Source organism: Mus caroli, chromosome 5 (genome assembly GCF_900094665.2).
Source record: "Mus caroli chromosome 5, CAROLI_EIJ_v1.1, whole genome shotgun sequence".
Classification (NCBI taxonomy): Eukaryota; Metazoa; Chordata; class Mammalia; order Rodentia; family Muridae; genus Mus; species Mus caroli.
In genome coordinates this window covers 110,272,518-110,287,101 of record NC_034574.1, presented here as the reverse complement: position 1 = coordinate 110,287,101, position 14,584 = coordinate 110,272,518, and the positions used below count along the sequence as shown (strand labels likewise).

The 14,584-nt window shown below is 48.5% G+C and overlaps 2 protein-coding genes across 2 annotated transcripts in view; one reads left to right on the top strand and one right to left on the bottom strand.

Moving 5' to 3' along the window:
- The window catches only part of Vsig10 (V-set and immunoglobulin domain containing 10), a 34,740-nt gene that overhangs the window by 12,030 nt on the left and 8,126 nt on the right, over positions 1-14,584 (bottom strand). The window contains exons 4-5 of the mRNA XM_021163884.2: positions 7,969-8,268; positions 4,624-4,878 (exon numbers count right to left, since the gene is read on the bottom strand). Coding sequence (XP_021019543.1) covers positions 4,624-4,878; positions 7,969-8,268 — 555 coding nt within the window. The remainder of the gene's footprint in view (positions 1-4,623; positions 4,879-7,968; positions 8,269-14,584) is intronic.
- LOC110295371 lies at positions 1,313-2,016 on the top strand. The gene has a single exon (XM_021163885.2). The coding sequence runs from the start codon at positions 1,457-1,459 to the stop codon at positions 1,757-1,759; it is 303 nt and encodes a 100-aa protein (XP_021019544.1). The 5' UTR covers positions 1,313-1,456; the 3' UTR covers positions 1,760-2,016.

Below are 14,584 nucleotides of genomic sequence, written 5' to 3'. Positions count from 1 at the left end.
TCTTTCAGTGATCCCATTACCCACTGATTCTGACCTCCCACTCCCCTCTTATAAGGACATACAGGATGACACTGGGACCAGCTGATAATGCAGAATAAAGTACACAGGCTCTAGGGACCAAGACCCAGCCTTCTACAGTGGAGCACTAGTCCCATCTACTACAGAGCTGCCTGGGATGATTTACAAAGCAGTGCTGTGGTCTCCTGCCTCGAGGCTATTTCTGCTGAGCCCTCCTAGCTTGAGGGAGCAGGGAAGGTCAGCTCAGGCAGTTACAGCGTCACAGTCTCTCGACTTGGGTCACCCGAGCTGTGCTCCCGTGAGCGACCCCTCATCTTCCTGCTAGAAGCCCCAGTAAGCTCAGTGGATGACCAAGCTTATCTTTGGATCTATCTTTGGTCCGACACCAGGGCCCTAGCTGGGGTGAAGAGATGCTTGTGTTTGTCTTCCCAAGGAAAGCCACAGAACACTATGGAGTCGTCTGACTTGAGTCAGATGAGAGAGGCACCGAAGGCCCGGAAGTGATCCATCTGTCCTCAGCCCGAGAACCTCTCTCTCTGAGGCATTCTCTTCCGGGATGGGCTAGGACAGTGGGTCTCAACCTTCTTAATGAGTGGACCCTTTATTACCCTTCCTCACGTTGTGGTGACCCCCAACCGTAAAATTATTTTCATTATAATTATAATGTAAAACAGGATGCCTGATATTCCAGATATGTGACCCACAGAAGGGTGGAGACCCACAGGTTGAGAACCGCAGGGCTAGGAAGTCACCCGGAATGGTTTTCCACACTGTGACTCTCTGGGATCCGGCCTGGTAAAATGGAACCACTCTCTCAACTGTGGTCCCAAAGGAGAAGCTAGGGTGTCAGACCTGGCATCCTAGGAAGAGAGGAGGAAGAGAGACGAGGAAAGGAGAAGGGAAGTGGAGCAAAACGGTATGTAGAGCCTCCGAGTTGGGTGAAAAGGTCAGATCAACAGAAGAGAACTGCCTAAGTCTGAAGGTGCTTGGGACTCTCAGGGAAGATATCCTTCCTCAAGGATATCCTTCCCTCCCTGTCTGTGGGAAACCTGGATCTCCTTCTGGGTCCTGAAGCCAGTGGCAATCCTCATAGCTATGCTGATATTTTGGGACTCAAACCGGAGTTTCAGAAATGGCTGCTTTTTCCTTAAATGTGCCCCCCCCCGGCCCCAGGACTTTTCCCTAGCCCCCAAATGGAGGTCACACTCGTGACTAGACCTGACAAGCAGGGCACGCTCACTCGTCATCACCCACGGGGCTGAAGAGATGGCTGAGAACAGTTAAGAGTTCTGCTGGGAGAGACAGGAAAGCAGACAGAAGGCAGCATTTAGAAGAACGTGGTATCAATCTGAAGATCTTTTGCAGGGAAGGGTGGTGATGTCTCAACTTCAAATGTTATGGGTCCTTATTTGAGATCTACACTCAACTTTCATCTTTCATGGACACTCTGGTATTTATGAAAGTGCACCTGGAATCGTGGGTCTACAAAGGATTGTATGGTCAGCATGATTCGAATCTTGAACTAATGAAGGAAATTTTGCATCACTACATTTGTATTGAAGTTGATGAGGGTTTAAATGACACAGTCATGTACATTTATGGATTGAAAATTTTTGCGATGTTTGCAATGTTTGTGATTGTGTCCCTAGCTTGCAATCTCCGGATCAAACGACATCGAGCCAGAGCCTGGGCCAGAGGCCTGCAAAGTCCTGTGTGGTGGAACTGGAGGTACTTCATTTAAGAGGACGCCTGTCCAGAACCCATTGTTCAGATGTCCTTTGCCATAATGTTAACCTTGGAACAGCCTTGCCTGTGGAGAAGCCGGCTTGACCATGATGCCAAGTTCCAGATCTTTTTGTGCCAGGACAGGTGGGGAGGGAGGTTTTACCAGTGTTCTTAACTATACTGTGATTTTTATTATTGCCATGTCCAGCTTTTAAGTGGGGTTTTAACGGTTTTATACTAAATAAAAGTTTCAGGCAGAAGAAAGGATCATGTGTTTGAAAAAAAAAAAAAAAAAAAAAAAGAGTTCTGCTGGCTAATTCTACATGAACTTTGACCCAAGCTGGAGTCACAGGAAAGGTGGGAGGAGCCTCTGTAAGGTGGTGTGGAGTCTGAGTCAGGGTTTCTATTCCAGCACAAACATCCTGACCAAGAAGCAAGTTGGGGAGGAAAGGGTTTATTCGGCTTACCCTTTCCACATTGCTGTTCATCACCAAAGGAAGTCAGGACTGGAGCTCACCCAGGTCAGGAAGCAGGAGCTGATGCAGAAGCCATGGAGGGATGCTCCTTACTGATGACTTCCTTCCCCTGGCTTGCTCAGCCTGCTCTCTCTCTCTCTTTTTTTTTAAGATTTATTTATTTATTATATGTAAGTACACTGTAGCTATCTTCAGACACACCAGAAGAGGGCATCAGATCTCGTTACAGATGGTTGTAAGCCACCATGTGGTTGCTGGGACTTGAACTCAGGACCTTTGGAAGAACAGTCAGTGCTCTTAGCCTAAGCTGAGCCACTTCTCCAGCCCCGAGCCTGCTCTCTTATAGGATCCAAGACTTACCAGCCCAGAGATGGTTCCACCCTCAAGGGGCCCTCCCCCCTTGATCACTAATTGAGAAAATGCCTTACAGCTGGATCTCATGGAGGCACTTCCCCCAACTGAAGCTCCTTTCTCTGTGATAACTCCAGTCTGGGTCAAGTTGACACACAAAACCAGCCAGTACAGGTGGCATGCTATACATGTCTGCAGAGCATTTTCTTAGTGATTGATGGGGCAGAGGGCCCCGCCCATTGTGGGTGGAGCCATCCCTAGGCTAGTGGTCTTGGGTTCTATGAGAAAGAAGGCTGAGCAAGCCATGGAGAGCAAGTCAGTAAGCAGCACCCCTCCATGGTTTCTGCATTAACTCCTGCCTCGAGGTTCCTCCCTTCGAGAATTCAATGTCCTGAATTCCTTCCATGATCAATTGTCATGTGGAAGTATAAGGCAAATAAACTCTTTGACTTTGGTCATGGTGTCTCACCACAGTCATAGAAACCCTAACCAAAACAAGGGCATTTATATTCTTGCATAGGACATGGGTACCGTTCCCAGCACCCACATGGCAACTTACAACATCTCTAACTCTTCTTCCAGGGGATCCAAGGCCCTCTTCTGGCCTCCAAAGGTACTGGGCACTCATGTGGTACACAGACACACAGGTCCAACAGCCACATAACACAAACTGTCACACACACTTGAGCAGCATGGCACATATCCATTCAAGAGATTATCTGAGCAGAAGTAGCAGGCAAGGATAGGAAGAAAGGCTCCCGAAGACATGGGGCCTGTGGAGATCCTCAAGTGAACACGGATTTGAGGGCCTTCATATGATGGGCAACCAGGGTGGCCCTTCAGGAATTCTTCAACAAACTGACCTGCAGGCCACTTTGAGATGGCTGCAGTGGACCACGGTGGTTCTTTGTCTGTAGTCCTATTATTTTGGAGACTGAGGCTAAAGGGTCACTTGAGCCTAGGAACTCAGAACCAACCTAGCAATCTAGTAAGCTGCCCCCCCCCCACACACACACACACTTTGTGGGGGTACAAGTGGGAGCCAGGCATAGAGTTTGTGGCCTTGCTGAGGGTGAACAAGTAATGTTCTGCCATCAGCCCTAATTTCTTTTCTCTCTCTCAAGAGACAGGATCTTGGGCTCTGGGATGTCAGCAGCAGGGGGACATCCAACTATTTATTGTGTGAGACAGGACTATATGTCCTGTGATATCTAGGGTCTCATCTCCGGCACAAAACCAAGAAGGCAGACCAAGTGACTCCAGAGGCTCAGTCCTACAAAGGGATACTTCTTCTGCCTGGCTCACGCCCCTCTTGCATCACTGACTCTCAGGAAAGTAGATCACCATGCTGGGAGCATGGGTCCACAGGAGGGCTGTACCATGTGGGAAGGAGACAGCTCGCCAGTCATGTGCACGAGCACCTAGGAAGAGTATCTTTCATGATTTCATTTTTTTTTTTTTGTTTTGTTTTGTTTTTCAAGACCGTGTTGCCCTGGCTGTCCTGGAACTCACTCTGTGGACCAGGCTGGCTTCAAACCCAGAAATCCACCTTCCTCTGTCTCCCAAGTGCTGAGATTAAAGGCGTGCACCACTGCCTAGCTCTTTCATGATTTCAGCACCCCAACTTATAAGTCTTCTGGCTGAGATCCCACCCCCCAACACTTTACATTCTTTCAAAGAGACACACAATCGCACCCTACCAGAAAAACCTCAGGCAAACAATGTTTAAGCTACCAAGTTTCGGGGGGAAAGGGATCCTCTGTTACATAATAAAGAGGACACGCGGAGGCGTCCTATCTGTTCTGGTCAGCATGCCAGGCTGAGTGACTGAAATGGAGGGCACAGGCACACAGCCGGTGTCTGCTGAGATAAAGACCTTGAGGTGGGCATCTTTAAACATGGAAGACAATAGCCATCAAGCACAAGGAGAAGCGAGAGGAATTCTGGGTACTCCAATATCGACTTTCTCTCCCAGGACTACAATCAAACGGTTCTTTGAGAAGAAAGGCAGGCAGGTGAACCCCAACCCCTGGACAAAGCAAGCCAGACTCACAGATCTGTACCACACAGCTGGCTCCAGACTCAGGTCCCAGTATGTGGTTTCCAACGCATTTGAACTTCTTGCCCTCCGACAGCTGCGCCGGGCTCAGTGTTTGCAGCTTTGAGTTCCCCATGATCGTTCCTCCAGGTTCCTCGGTCCACAAGAAGGTCGGGTCAGGGTAGCCCCCGTCCCAGTTACAGGCGAGTTCCAGGGTAGTCGATTCTGAAGACACCTCCACTGAGCACTGAGGAGCTGATGGAGGGGGCCCTGCAAAAGAGTGGAGGAGAACGTGGTTCATCTCAGACTATGAGTCAGCCAGCAGGGTGTGTGTGTGTGTGTGTGTGTGTGTGTGTGTGTGGTGGGGATGTTTCTGTCTGTCTGAGTGTGTCTGTGCTGTGTGTCTTTCTATATGTGTGTGGGATGTTTCTGTATGTCTATGTCTGTATGTCTGTGTCTGTCTGTATATGCTTGTGTCTATATCTGTGTCTGTCTGTCTGTGTGTGTGTCTGTATATGTGTCTGTCTGTGTCTATGTCTGTATATGTATGTCTGCTTGTATATCTGTGTATCTGTCTGCCTGTATATCTGTGTGTCCGTCTGCCTGTGTATCTGTGTGTGTGTCTCTCTGTGTGTGTGCTACAGAACCAGGGTCTCAGAGAGCCATTAAGGCCACCTAATCTACCTTCAGAAAGTCCCTATCAGGCTGGGGGGTGTAGCTCAAATAGTACATGGCTTGCCTAACACGCAGAATGCCATGTCAGTCCCCAGCACCCCATAAAATGGTTGTGGTGGTAATACTAATATTTATATTCGTCTATAATACTAATATTGAGGAGGCAGAGGCAGGAGGATTAGGAGCTCCTGGCTATCTTTGGCTGCTTATCGAGTTCAAGGTTAGCCTGGGACACAGAGACACAGTTGAAGAGGAGGAGGAGGAGGAGGAAGAAGAGGACACACCAGAGAGTGTCAGATGGCTCAGTGAGTTAACAATATTCTCCATGAGAGGCTTACCACCCAACTCTAATGCCTGCAGCCCACACTGAAAGCAGAGAACCAACTCCCACAAGTTAGCCTCTGACTTCCACCCACTTGTTCATCATACACTTGCAAAGTTAGTTTTTTAAAAATCCTGAGACTGGTGGTGGCGGCACACAACTTTAATCCCAGCTCCCAGAAGGCAGAGGCAAGTGGATCTCTGAGTTTGAGGCCAGCCTGGTTTACAGAAAGAGTTCCACCGCACAGCCAGAGCTGCACAGAGAGACCCTGTCTCAAAAAGACAAAGCAACAACTACAAAGAATTAACTAGGACCAAAAGGCATCTGAGGTAAGAACACAGTGAGATGGAGAAATGGCTAGGTGGTTAAGGACACTGGCTGCTCTTGCAGAGGACCAGGGTTCGATTCCCAGCACCCACATGGTAGCTGACAACCATCAGTAATTCTAGTTTCAGGGGATCTAGGGCCCTCTTCTGGCCCTTCTGGGCAGCAGGCATGCACACAGTGCAATTATATAGAGGCAGGCAAGCTATAAAAAAGAAAAAACAGAAGAGTCAGTAGACAGAGGGGCTGGTGAGATGGCTCAGCAGGCAAAGGTGCTTATGGCTAAGCCTGACCATCTGAGTTTGATCCCTACAAACTTCTACATGGCACACATGTGCCCTTATCAATGCACACAAAAAATAGGGGCTGGGGAGATGGCTCAGAGGTTAAGAGCACTGACTGCTCTTCTGAAGATCCTGAGTTCAAATCCCAGAAACCACATGGTGGCTTACAACCATCTGTAATAAGATCTGATGCCCTCTTCGGGGATATTTGAAGACAGCTACAGTGTACTTACATATATTAAATAAATAAATCTTTACAAATAAATAAATATGACAAAGGGGAAAGAAACTTCCAGAATGGGCAAACCCAGGGCTCAGGGCTGTTGGAGCTGTCGAGCACAGTGCCGAGTGGCTACCCCATGGATGAAGCACTCCTCTGCAATTAGCTCTGGGTTCTGACATCCCCAGTCTGGAACTGCTGTTAGGTGGTAGAAACCATAAGAGATGGGACCTTAGTGAGGGGTTTTGGGTCATCAAAGGGAATTGTGGGACCCAAGCCACTTCCTCTTCCGTCTCTCTCTTGCACCCAACTGTGAAGGGAATGGGTCCCTTTGCCACCGGCCCAAAGCAATAAGGCCAACCGATGGGAACCCTTACAACTGTGAGGTCAAAGAGACCTTTCCTTTCCTTAAGTTGATTGTGTCCGGCCATTGATTAGTGTACCCAAAATAGTACAAATGATTAAACACCATCACCAAGGTACTAAACACTAAAAAGTTGTACCTCTGTGTGTGCACGCGTGCATGTGTGTGCATGTGTGCAAGTGTGTGCACGTGTACCTGCATGTCCATGTGCATGTGTGTGCGTGAGCGTGCACATGTGTATGCAGGTGCATGTGGAGGCCGGGGTCAACCTTGGATGCTGTTCCTCAGGGATCTTCCACCTCATTATCTGAGACAGGACCTCACTGGCCTGGAACTCGTCCAGTCAGCTAGGCTGGCTGGCCAGTGAGCCCCAGTGATCCTCTGCCTTTGCCTCCTCAGCTTAGGGGTACAGATACAGGTTGTCATGTCCTGTTTTTAACATGGGTGCTAGGGACTGAACTCTGTGGGGCAAACACTTTACCAATAGCTGCCTTCACACACCCACACTACCCCACCTCAGTTCTTTTTTTTTCTTTTTCTTTTTTTTTTTTTTTGGTGACAGTCATAGCAAAAACTGGCCTAAGACTCATGATGGTCCTCCTGCCTCAGCTTTCCAAGAGATAGAACTACAGCGGTGAGCCACCATGACCACCTTTTGTATACCTTGAAAGGTTAATACAAAAAAAGAAAAAAAAGAACAAACTGAAAGGTTAATACTTTCCCAAAGTTAAAAATAAATGTATTTATACATATAAAATTATAAATGAATAAAAAAATCATTAAATAAACTACAAATTTATTTATAATTTTATAAATTATATAAATAAAATTATTAAATGTATAGAAGTTCTGTATTCATCTCCTTCTACAGCTTAGAGAGCTCTGCTACGTTCCAGATAAAACATGCTCTAGAAAGGATAACCCTCGCCTGACAGTCCACATATGTGCACATATATTGAAGAAGGCAATGAAGCATGTTAGGATCTGGGCATGGGCATGCAATAGAATATTATACAGCCCTGAAAAGCAACAGGGCACTAAAACGCACTGCGGGACCACAGAGTAGAGGCAACCGTGCGAGGCAGAAGAAAGCAGTGTTAAGCTCAAAGGAAGACAGGAAGATGCACAGATGCACAAACGCGGTTCAAGGAGGGGCGTGCTGCTTACGCACAGTAGACCAGGAGCTCGGTGGTCACCTTTCGCTGTCTCCCGCTGAGCACGTTGGTGGCTGAGCAGGTGTAGTTGCCTTGGAGGTTTTGGGACATGAGCATCAGCGTGAAGCTGTTGGCCGACAGGTTCTTTCCAAGGAACTCCGGGATGCCCTGGGTCTGGATCCACCACTCCACCTCGGGCGGAGGCTGCGCGGCGCTGCAGCAATTGAAGTCCACCTGGGAGCCCCTGGCTGCGTATAGTGTGCCGTTGGGGAGGGTGCCAGTGGCTGAGATGTTAACTTCCACGTAGGCAGGGCCACCTGGGAATGACAGGGGAGGGAGGATGGGGAAGAATGGACGTGGTAGGGTTCGAGCGCCACCACAGCACTAAGGGAACCAGACAACAAGAACAGTCTATGGTCACTCCCTCTGTGCCAAGGCTATGCAAGGTTCCAAGGATCTCTGCTCACTTGATCTTGGACAGTTAAATGGAATTGGCTGAAGATAGGTGAGTATTTCCTTAAAAAAAAAAAAATCCCTTTCCAGGCTGGAGAGATGGCTCAGTGGGTAAGAGCACTGACTGCTCTCCCAGAGGTCCTGAGTTCAAATCCCAGCAACCACATGGTGGCTCACAACCACCCGTAATGAGATCTGATGGCCTCTTCTGGAGTGTCTGAAGACAGCTACAGTGTACTTACATATAATAAATAAATAAACCTTTAAAAAAAAAGAAAAAAAAAGAACACTGGCTGCGCTTCCAAAAGACCTGTGTTGGATTCCCAGCCCACACATGGTAGCTCACAACTGTAACTGTAATTCCAGAGGATCTGATGCCCTTTTCTGACCTCCACACAGAACACCTATACACATAAAATAAGTAAAAAAATAAATGCTTTCTATATACATATGTACACACACACACACACACACAAGCCTTGCCAAGAGGCTAGTGTCATGGCTCAGCGGTTATGAGCACTGGCTGCTCTTGCAGATGACCCAGGTCCCACCTCAGGCATCCACACAGCGGCTCACAACACGGCTTCACTCCACCTCCAGGGATCTGACACCCTTTTTCAGCCTCCACAGGTGAGAATGCACATGCACACTCGCACACACATGCACACACACGAACACACAAGCACACAAACACACATGCACACACTGCACTTCCGAGAAAAAAGCATGTAGGCATAGGAAAAGAAGTAACACTCTGGGCCTGAGCCTGAGCCCCCTGATCTCCTATGGAGGCCCCAGAAGGACCTAAAGCTAGATGCTATCAGAACCCCTATCTACCATGCCCCAAACCTGTTATCATGGCTCACTGGGCCTCAGCCCGCTGGACAATGTGCCTATGGAATGTCCACTTTCCTTAGAGATCCTGGAACTCTCACAGGGCAGACCAGACCCCACTGAAAGCTTAGGCCTTTCCAAGTGTGCTGGCCTGGGGCCCTTTCCCTCATGTGGTTCCTGTCTTTCTACTCCCTGGACCTGCTGAGCTCCTGGGAGTTGTCCTGGACTATCTGTGAATCTGAGGCTGGCCTTGCAACCTGCCCACAACTCCCTCCTCCCCCGGCACACCACGCTGAGAGACAGAAAAATGATCACTCCAGGCCTGACTTTGAACTCCAGCTGTGTGGCTAAGGGTGACCTACTTATCCTTGTTTAGCCTCAGTTTCTCCCTCTGTGAAATGGGAGTGATGACAAGTCTCCTCCCAAAGGGCCACTGAGCCCTCCAGGTGCCAAGTGAGTTTAGATGATGGGACACTCTGAATGGTACCTGGTGTGCCAGAAGCTCTCTACAAAAGGTTGGACCCCATCCTAGTTCACCTCTGCTTCTGAACTTCTTTTAGTGTTTCTCAGGGATGGGAATGAAACAGAGGGCCTCACGCATGTTGTGTAGAAAGCACCCTACCAATGAGCTACACCTCACCGAGCCCTGAACTTTTTTGACCCCCAAAATGCCCTGCGTGGTATTATCCAGTGCATCCAAGATCTAAGTTCCTTTTGGTAAAAGAAACTCTGGTGGAGAAGCATCTCAGAGGTGTGGCATGTGCTTAGTGGGCACAAGGAGCTGGGTTCAGAGACAAGCACCCCAAACCAGAGGGGACAGGAAGAGGGAGGAGGGAGGGGGAGAGGAGAAATGGGAGGAGAAAAGGAGAGAGAGGAGAAGAAAGAAAGAAAGAAAGAAAGAAAGAAAGAAAGAAAGAAAGAAAGAAAGAAAGAAAGGAAGGAAGGAAGGAAGGAAGGAAGGAAGAAAGAAGAGGTGGTGGAAGAAGAGGATGAGGAAGAGGGGGGAGAGGAGGTGGGAGGGGAAAGGCTGGAGAGGGGGGAAAAAGAGGATGAGGAGGGAGAGGAGGGGAAGAGGAGGAGGTAGAGTTACAGGGGGAGAAAGAAGAGGAAGAGGGAGAGGAGGAGGGGAAGAAGAAAGGATGAGGAGGGAGAGGAGAGGAAGGAAAGGAGGAGGAAGAGGAGGAAGGGAAGAAGAAGAAAAGGGGGAGGAGGAGGGGGAAAAGGAGGAGGAACAGGAGAAGAAAGGATGAGGAGGGAGAGGAGAGGAAGGAAAGAAGGAGGGAGAGGAGGAAGGGAAGAAGAGGAAAGGGGGAGGAGGAAGGGGAAGAAGAGGAAGAGGAAGAGGGAGAGGAGGAAGGGGAGGAAGAGGGAGAAGAGGAAGGGGAGGAAGAGGAGGAGGAAGAGGCAGAGGAAGAAGAGGCAGAGGAAGAGGAATAGGCAGAGGAAGAGGAAGAGAAGCATGAAAAGAGGGAGAGAGAACCTTTCATCCCAGCACTTGAAAAGCAGGTGGATCTCTGTCACACCAAGACCAGTTTAGCATACATACAGAGTTGTAGGCCAACCAGGACTACATAGCAAGACCCTGCTCAAAAAAAACCGAACAAAACAAAACAAAAAGTATTTAAAAAAGGAAGTGGAAGAAAAGAAAGTTATCTACATCCTGACTTTGTCAATGAAACTACACTAACGGGCACTCCCGATGCTGCCCACTTTAGGATGCTCTCCCGGGCCCCCTTGCCTCAGAGAAGCTCTCTTTTAGAAACAGCCCAGGAAGGTCGAAGCTTCAGGAAAGGAATTCATCTACCGCTGTGAAGTTTAGTCCAGAAATAGGTCAGTGGGGGGAAAAAAGTGATTTGTGGGATGCAAAGATTTTCCTATGCAGCCCTTCAATTAAAATACCTTGTCTCCCTAGGCCTAAATAGCCCAGGCTAGTCTCAAAGTTGAACTACTCCAGCTTCAATCTCCCAAGTGCTGGGATTACAGCTGTGCTTCTACCAGGCCAGGACATCTTTGTCAGATGGATCTTTGGGAACTATACTTCGAAACGCCCCTAGGGGTTTTGGGAAGACTTAGGTGGTGGCCTAGGAGGTGCCCAAATTGCCCCCCCCCCATTCAGTTGGCTAGTCATTTAGGTATGCGGCTCAACAGGTCCTAGGGTGTGCCTTCTATTGGCATCCTGCCAGCTACACAGGGTTCATTTGGAGTACTGGCAGCTGACGCCTGAGCTGGCCAAGGTAATGTGACTCGGGTCTCCCAGGTCCTGATGGCCTGACCTGGATGGTGTGAAGGCAGCTAAGAAGCAGAGTTTGCTGCTGAGAAGTGTCGGAAAGGAGGTAGGCAGGAGGATTATAAAGAAAAAAAAAAAACCAGGACGGGAGATGGCTTAGCAGGTAAAGACACCAGCCATGCAGACCTCAAAACCAGAAGTCCAGGGCTGAAGAGATGGCTCAGAGGTTAAGAGCACTGACTGCTCTTCTGAAGGTCCTGAGTTCAAATCCCAGCAACCACATGGTGGCTCACAACCACCGGTAATGACATCTGACACCCTCTTCTGATGTGACTGAAGACAGCTACAGTGTACTTACATATAATAAATAAATAAATCTTTTTAAAAAGTAGTTATAAAAAAACCGAAGTCCAGTTCTCAGAATTCGAGTAACAGCTGGATGTGGCAGGGTGAGTCTCCCAACAGTCAGACAGTAAGTAGTCAGATGGGAGGCAGAAACAAGAGAACCCCTGGGAACCAAAGGGCTAGCCTGTGCTGCACAGTGCACCCGGACAAATGAGAAACCCTGCCCACCTTGAAGAAATTGAAAAAGAATTCCCGAGAGCTGTCTTCTGGCCTCTGACAGGCAAGTACTTACTCTCCCCAGCATAATAATATATAAATAAAATTTTAGAAGGTAGACAAGAGGGCTCAGCAGGGAAAGGTGCTTGCCACCAAGCCTGATGACCTAAGTTTGATACCCACGGGGTGGAAGGAGGGCAATGTCTCCCACAAGCTGTCCTCTGACCTCCCCACGGGCACCATACGCACACACACATTAAATTAAAAAACAAAAACATGTAAAAATGTTTTAAAATAAAAAGTCGGAGCTGGGGACACAGCTGGGAGTTAAAGGTGCTTGCGGCTCTTGCACAGGACCTGGGTTCTGTTCCCAGCACCCATGCCAAAAGGCTCACAAATGCCTGTAAGTCCAGCTCCACGAACCTGATGCCCTCTCCAGTTTCCAGAGACATCCGTGCATTTGTGGCACACACGCATACACATAAATAAAAATCAATCTTGTGTGTTTTGACACAGAGTCTTATTTGGTGTGGCTGGACGGTGGTCCACCCCCAACCCTTGTGTAGTCCTGGCTGCCGCAGAACTCACTACACAGACCAGGCTGGCTCCAGACTCAGCCCTCTTCCTCCTGTCTCTGCTTTCCAAGTGCTGTGATTAAAGTTGCACACCACCAAAGCAGGTTAAAATACCATTTTAAAAAAATTCTAGGGCTGGTGAGATGGCTCAGCAGGTAAGAGCACCCGACTGCTCTTCCAAAGGTCCTTAGTTCAAATCCCAGCAACCACATGGTGGCTCACAACCATCCGTAACAAGATCTGACTCCCTCTTCTGGAGTGTCTGAAGACAGCTACAGTGTACTTACATTTAATAAATAAATAAATCTTTAAAAAAAAATTCTAAAAAAAAATATCAAATTGAGACCCCAATGAACCTTCTGAAGGGTTCATTGCTCCAAGGTCATGGATTATCTGAAGCCCTGGGTGGGGTCTCTGTTATATGGAGCCTGTCTTCTTGACTCTCTGGGGGTTTTCACTCCACCCAGGAGGTGCCTCAGACAGAGCACGCCCCCATCTGAAAGGCTCAGGTCCAAAGGAGTTCAGATTGCAGAATGCAAACATTTCCACCAGCTGAGAACCTGTGTGCTGAAACCTGAGCCTTCTGTTCTGCTTTGAGGCTTTGGGTTGAACCAGGGCCCCCTTCTCTCCAGGAACTTGTACCATGAAGCTATGTTGACACTCGCCAATGAGCCAGGCTCAGTTAACAGAGGAGCATGGATCTTCCCTGAAACACCCATTGCCAGAGGTTCACAGAAGACAGCTACATGGGATGCTAGGCACACAGGAGCATGCCTGAACCCTAGCCCCAGCTGATGGCCAAGGGGCTTCAGCAGATACAAGCCTGCTTCAGCATTGCTCTCTTAGCAATCCAGACTGGTGTAACCATAGCAACTGCCTGAGAAAACTATACCCATGCTGAGCTTTGCCCAGGTGTCTTGAGGTCTGACTGGGTTTTTCTCTGGGCTGGTTTTTAGAATCCTCATTTGGCTCGACGACTTAGCTCCCAAACATATAAGAGACATGCAGGAAGCACTAAGAAGAGACTCTGCAAGAATCATCAAGGCTGCCGGGTGGTGGTAGCGTACACCTTTAATCCCAACACTTGGGAGGCAGAGGCAGGCAGATTTGTGAGTTCGAGGCCAGCCTGGTCTACAGAGTGAGTTCCAGGACAGCCAGGGCTACACAGAGAAATCCTGTCTCAAAAAAAATCAAAACATCAAGGCTGCAGGACTAGTTAACACCAGAGCCACCTTCACGGGCTCTCCAACCTTACCATGGGCAAGTTGGTCCACCCCATACCAAACCTAGAATCTGGGCCAGAGGATATTTAGACGCTTAGGAACAGACTTCACGAAATTCTAAGGCAACCATGGCCCTACTCTATCTTGCCTTTATTTTAATGTTTGCTTGCTTTTACTTTACGTATATGGTGTTTTCCCACATGTATGTATGTGTACCACGAGCATGCCAAGTCCATTCATTATCTGGTCACCTGGAGCTGCAATTATAGATGGTTGTGAGTCACCATGGAGGGAGGGGCTGGGGACCAAACCTGAGCCCTCTACAAAGAGCAGCCGGGTGCTCCTGATGCCAATTCATCTTTCCAGTCCCGTTATTTTTTATTTTTTAAAGATTTATTCTATATATTTTATGTATATATGAGTAGACTGTTGCTGTCTTCAGACACACCAGAAAAAGGCATTGGATCCCATTACAGATGGTTGTGAGCCACCATGTGGTTGTTGGGAACTGAACTCAGGACCTCTGGAAGAGCAATCGGTGCTCCTAACCACTGAGCCATCTCTCCAGCCCTATTTTTTTATTTTTTTTAAAGACATGCTCTGGCTGGGTGGAGGTGGTACATGCCTCTAATCCCAGCACTTGGGAGGCACAGGAAGGCAGGTCTCTGAGTTCGAGGCCAGCCTAGTTTATAGAGTGAGTTCCAAGATAGCCAGGGATACACAGAGAAACACCCCCCCCCCTCTCTCTCTCTCTCTCTCT

Bases quoted from the DNA above. Each gene is read 5' to 3' on its own strand.
- LOC110295371 (XM_021163885.2), top strand. From the start codon at position 1,457: ATGGACACTCTGGTATTTATGAAAGTGCACCTGGAATCGTGGGTCTAC.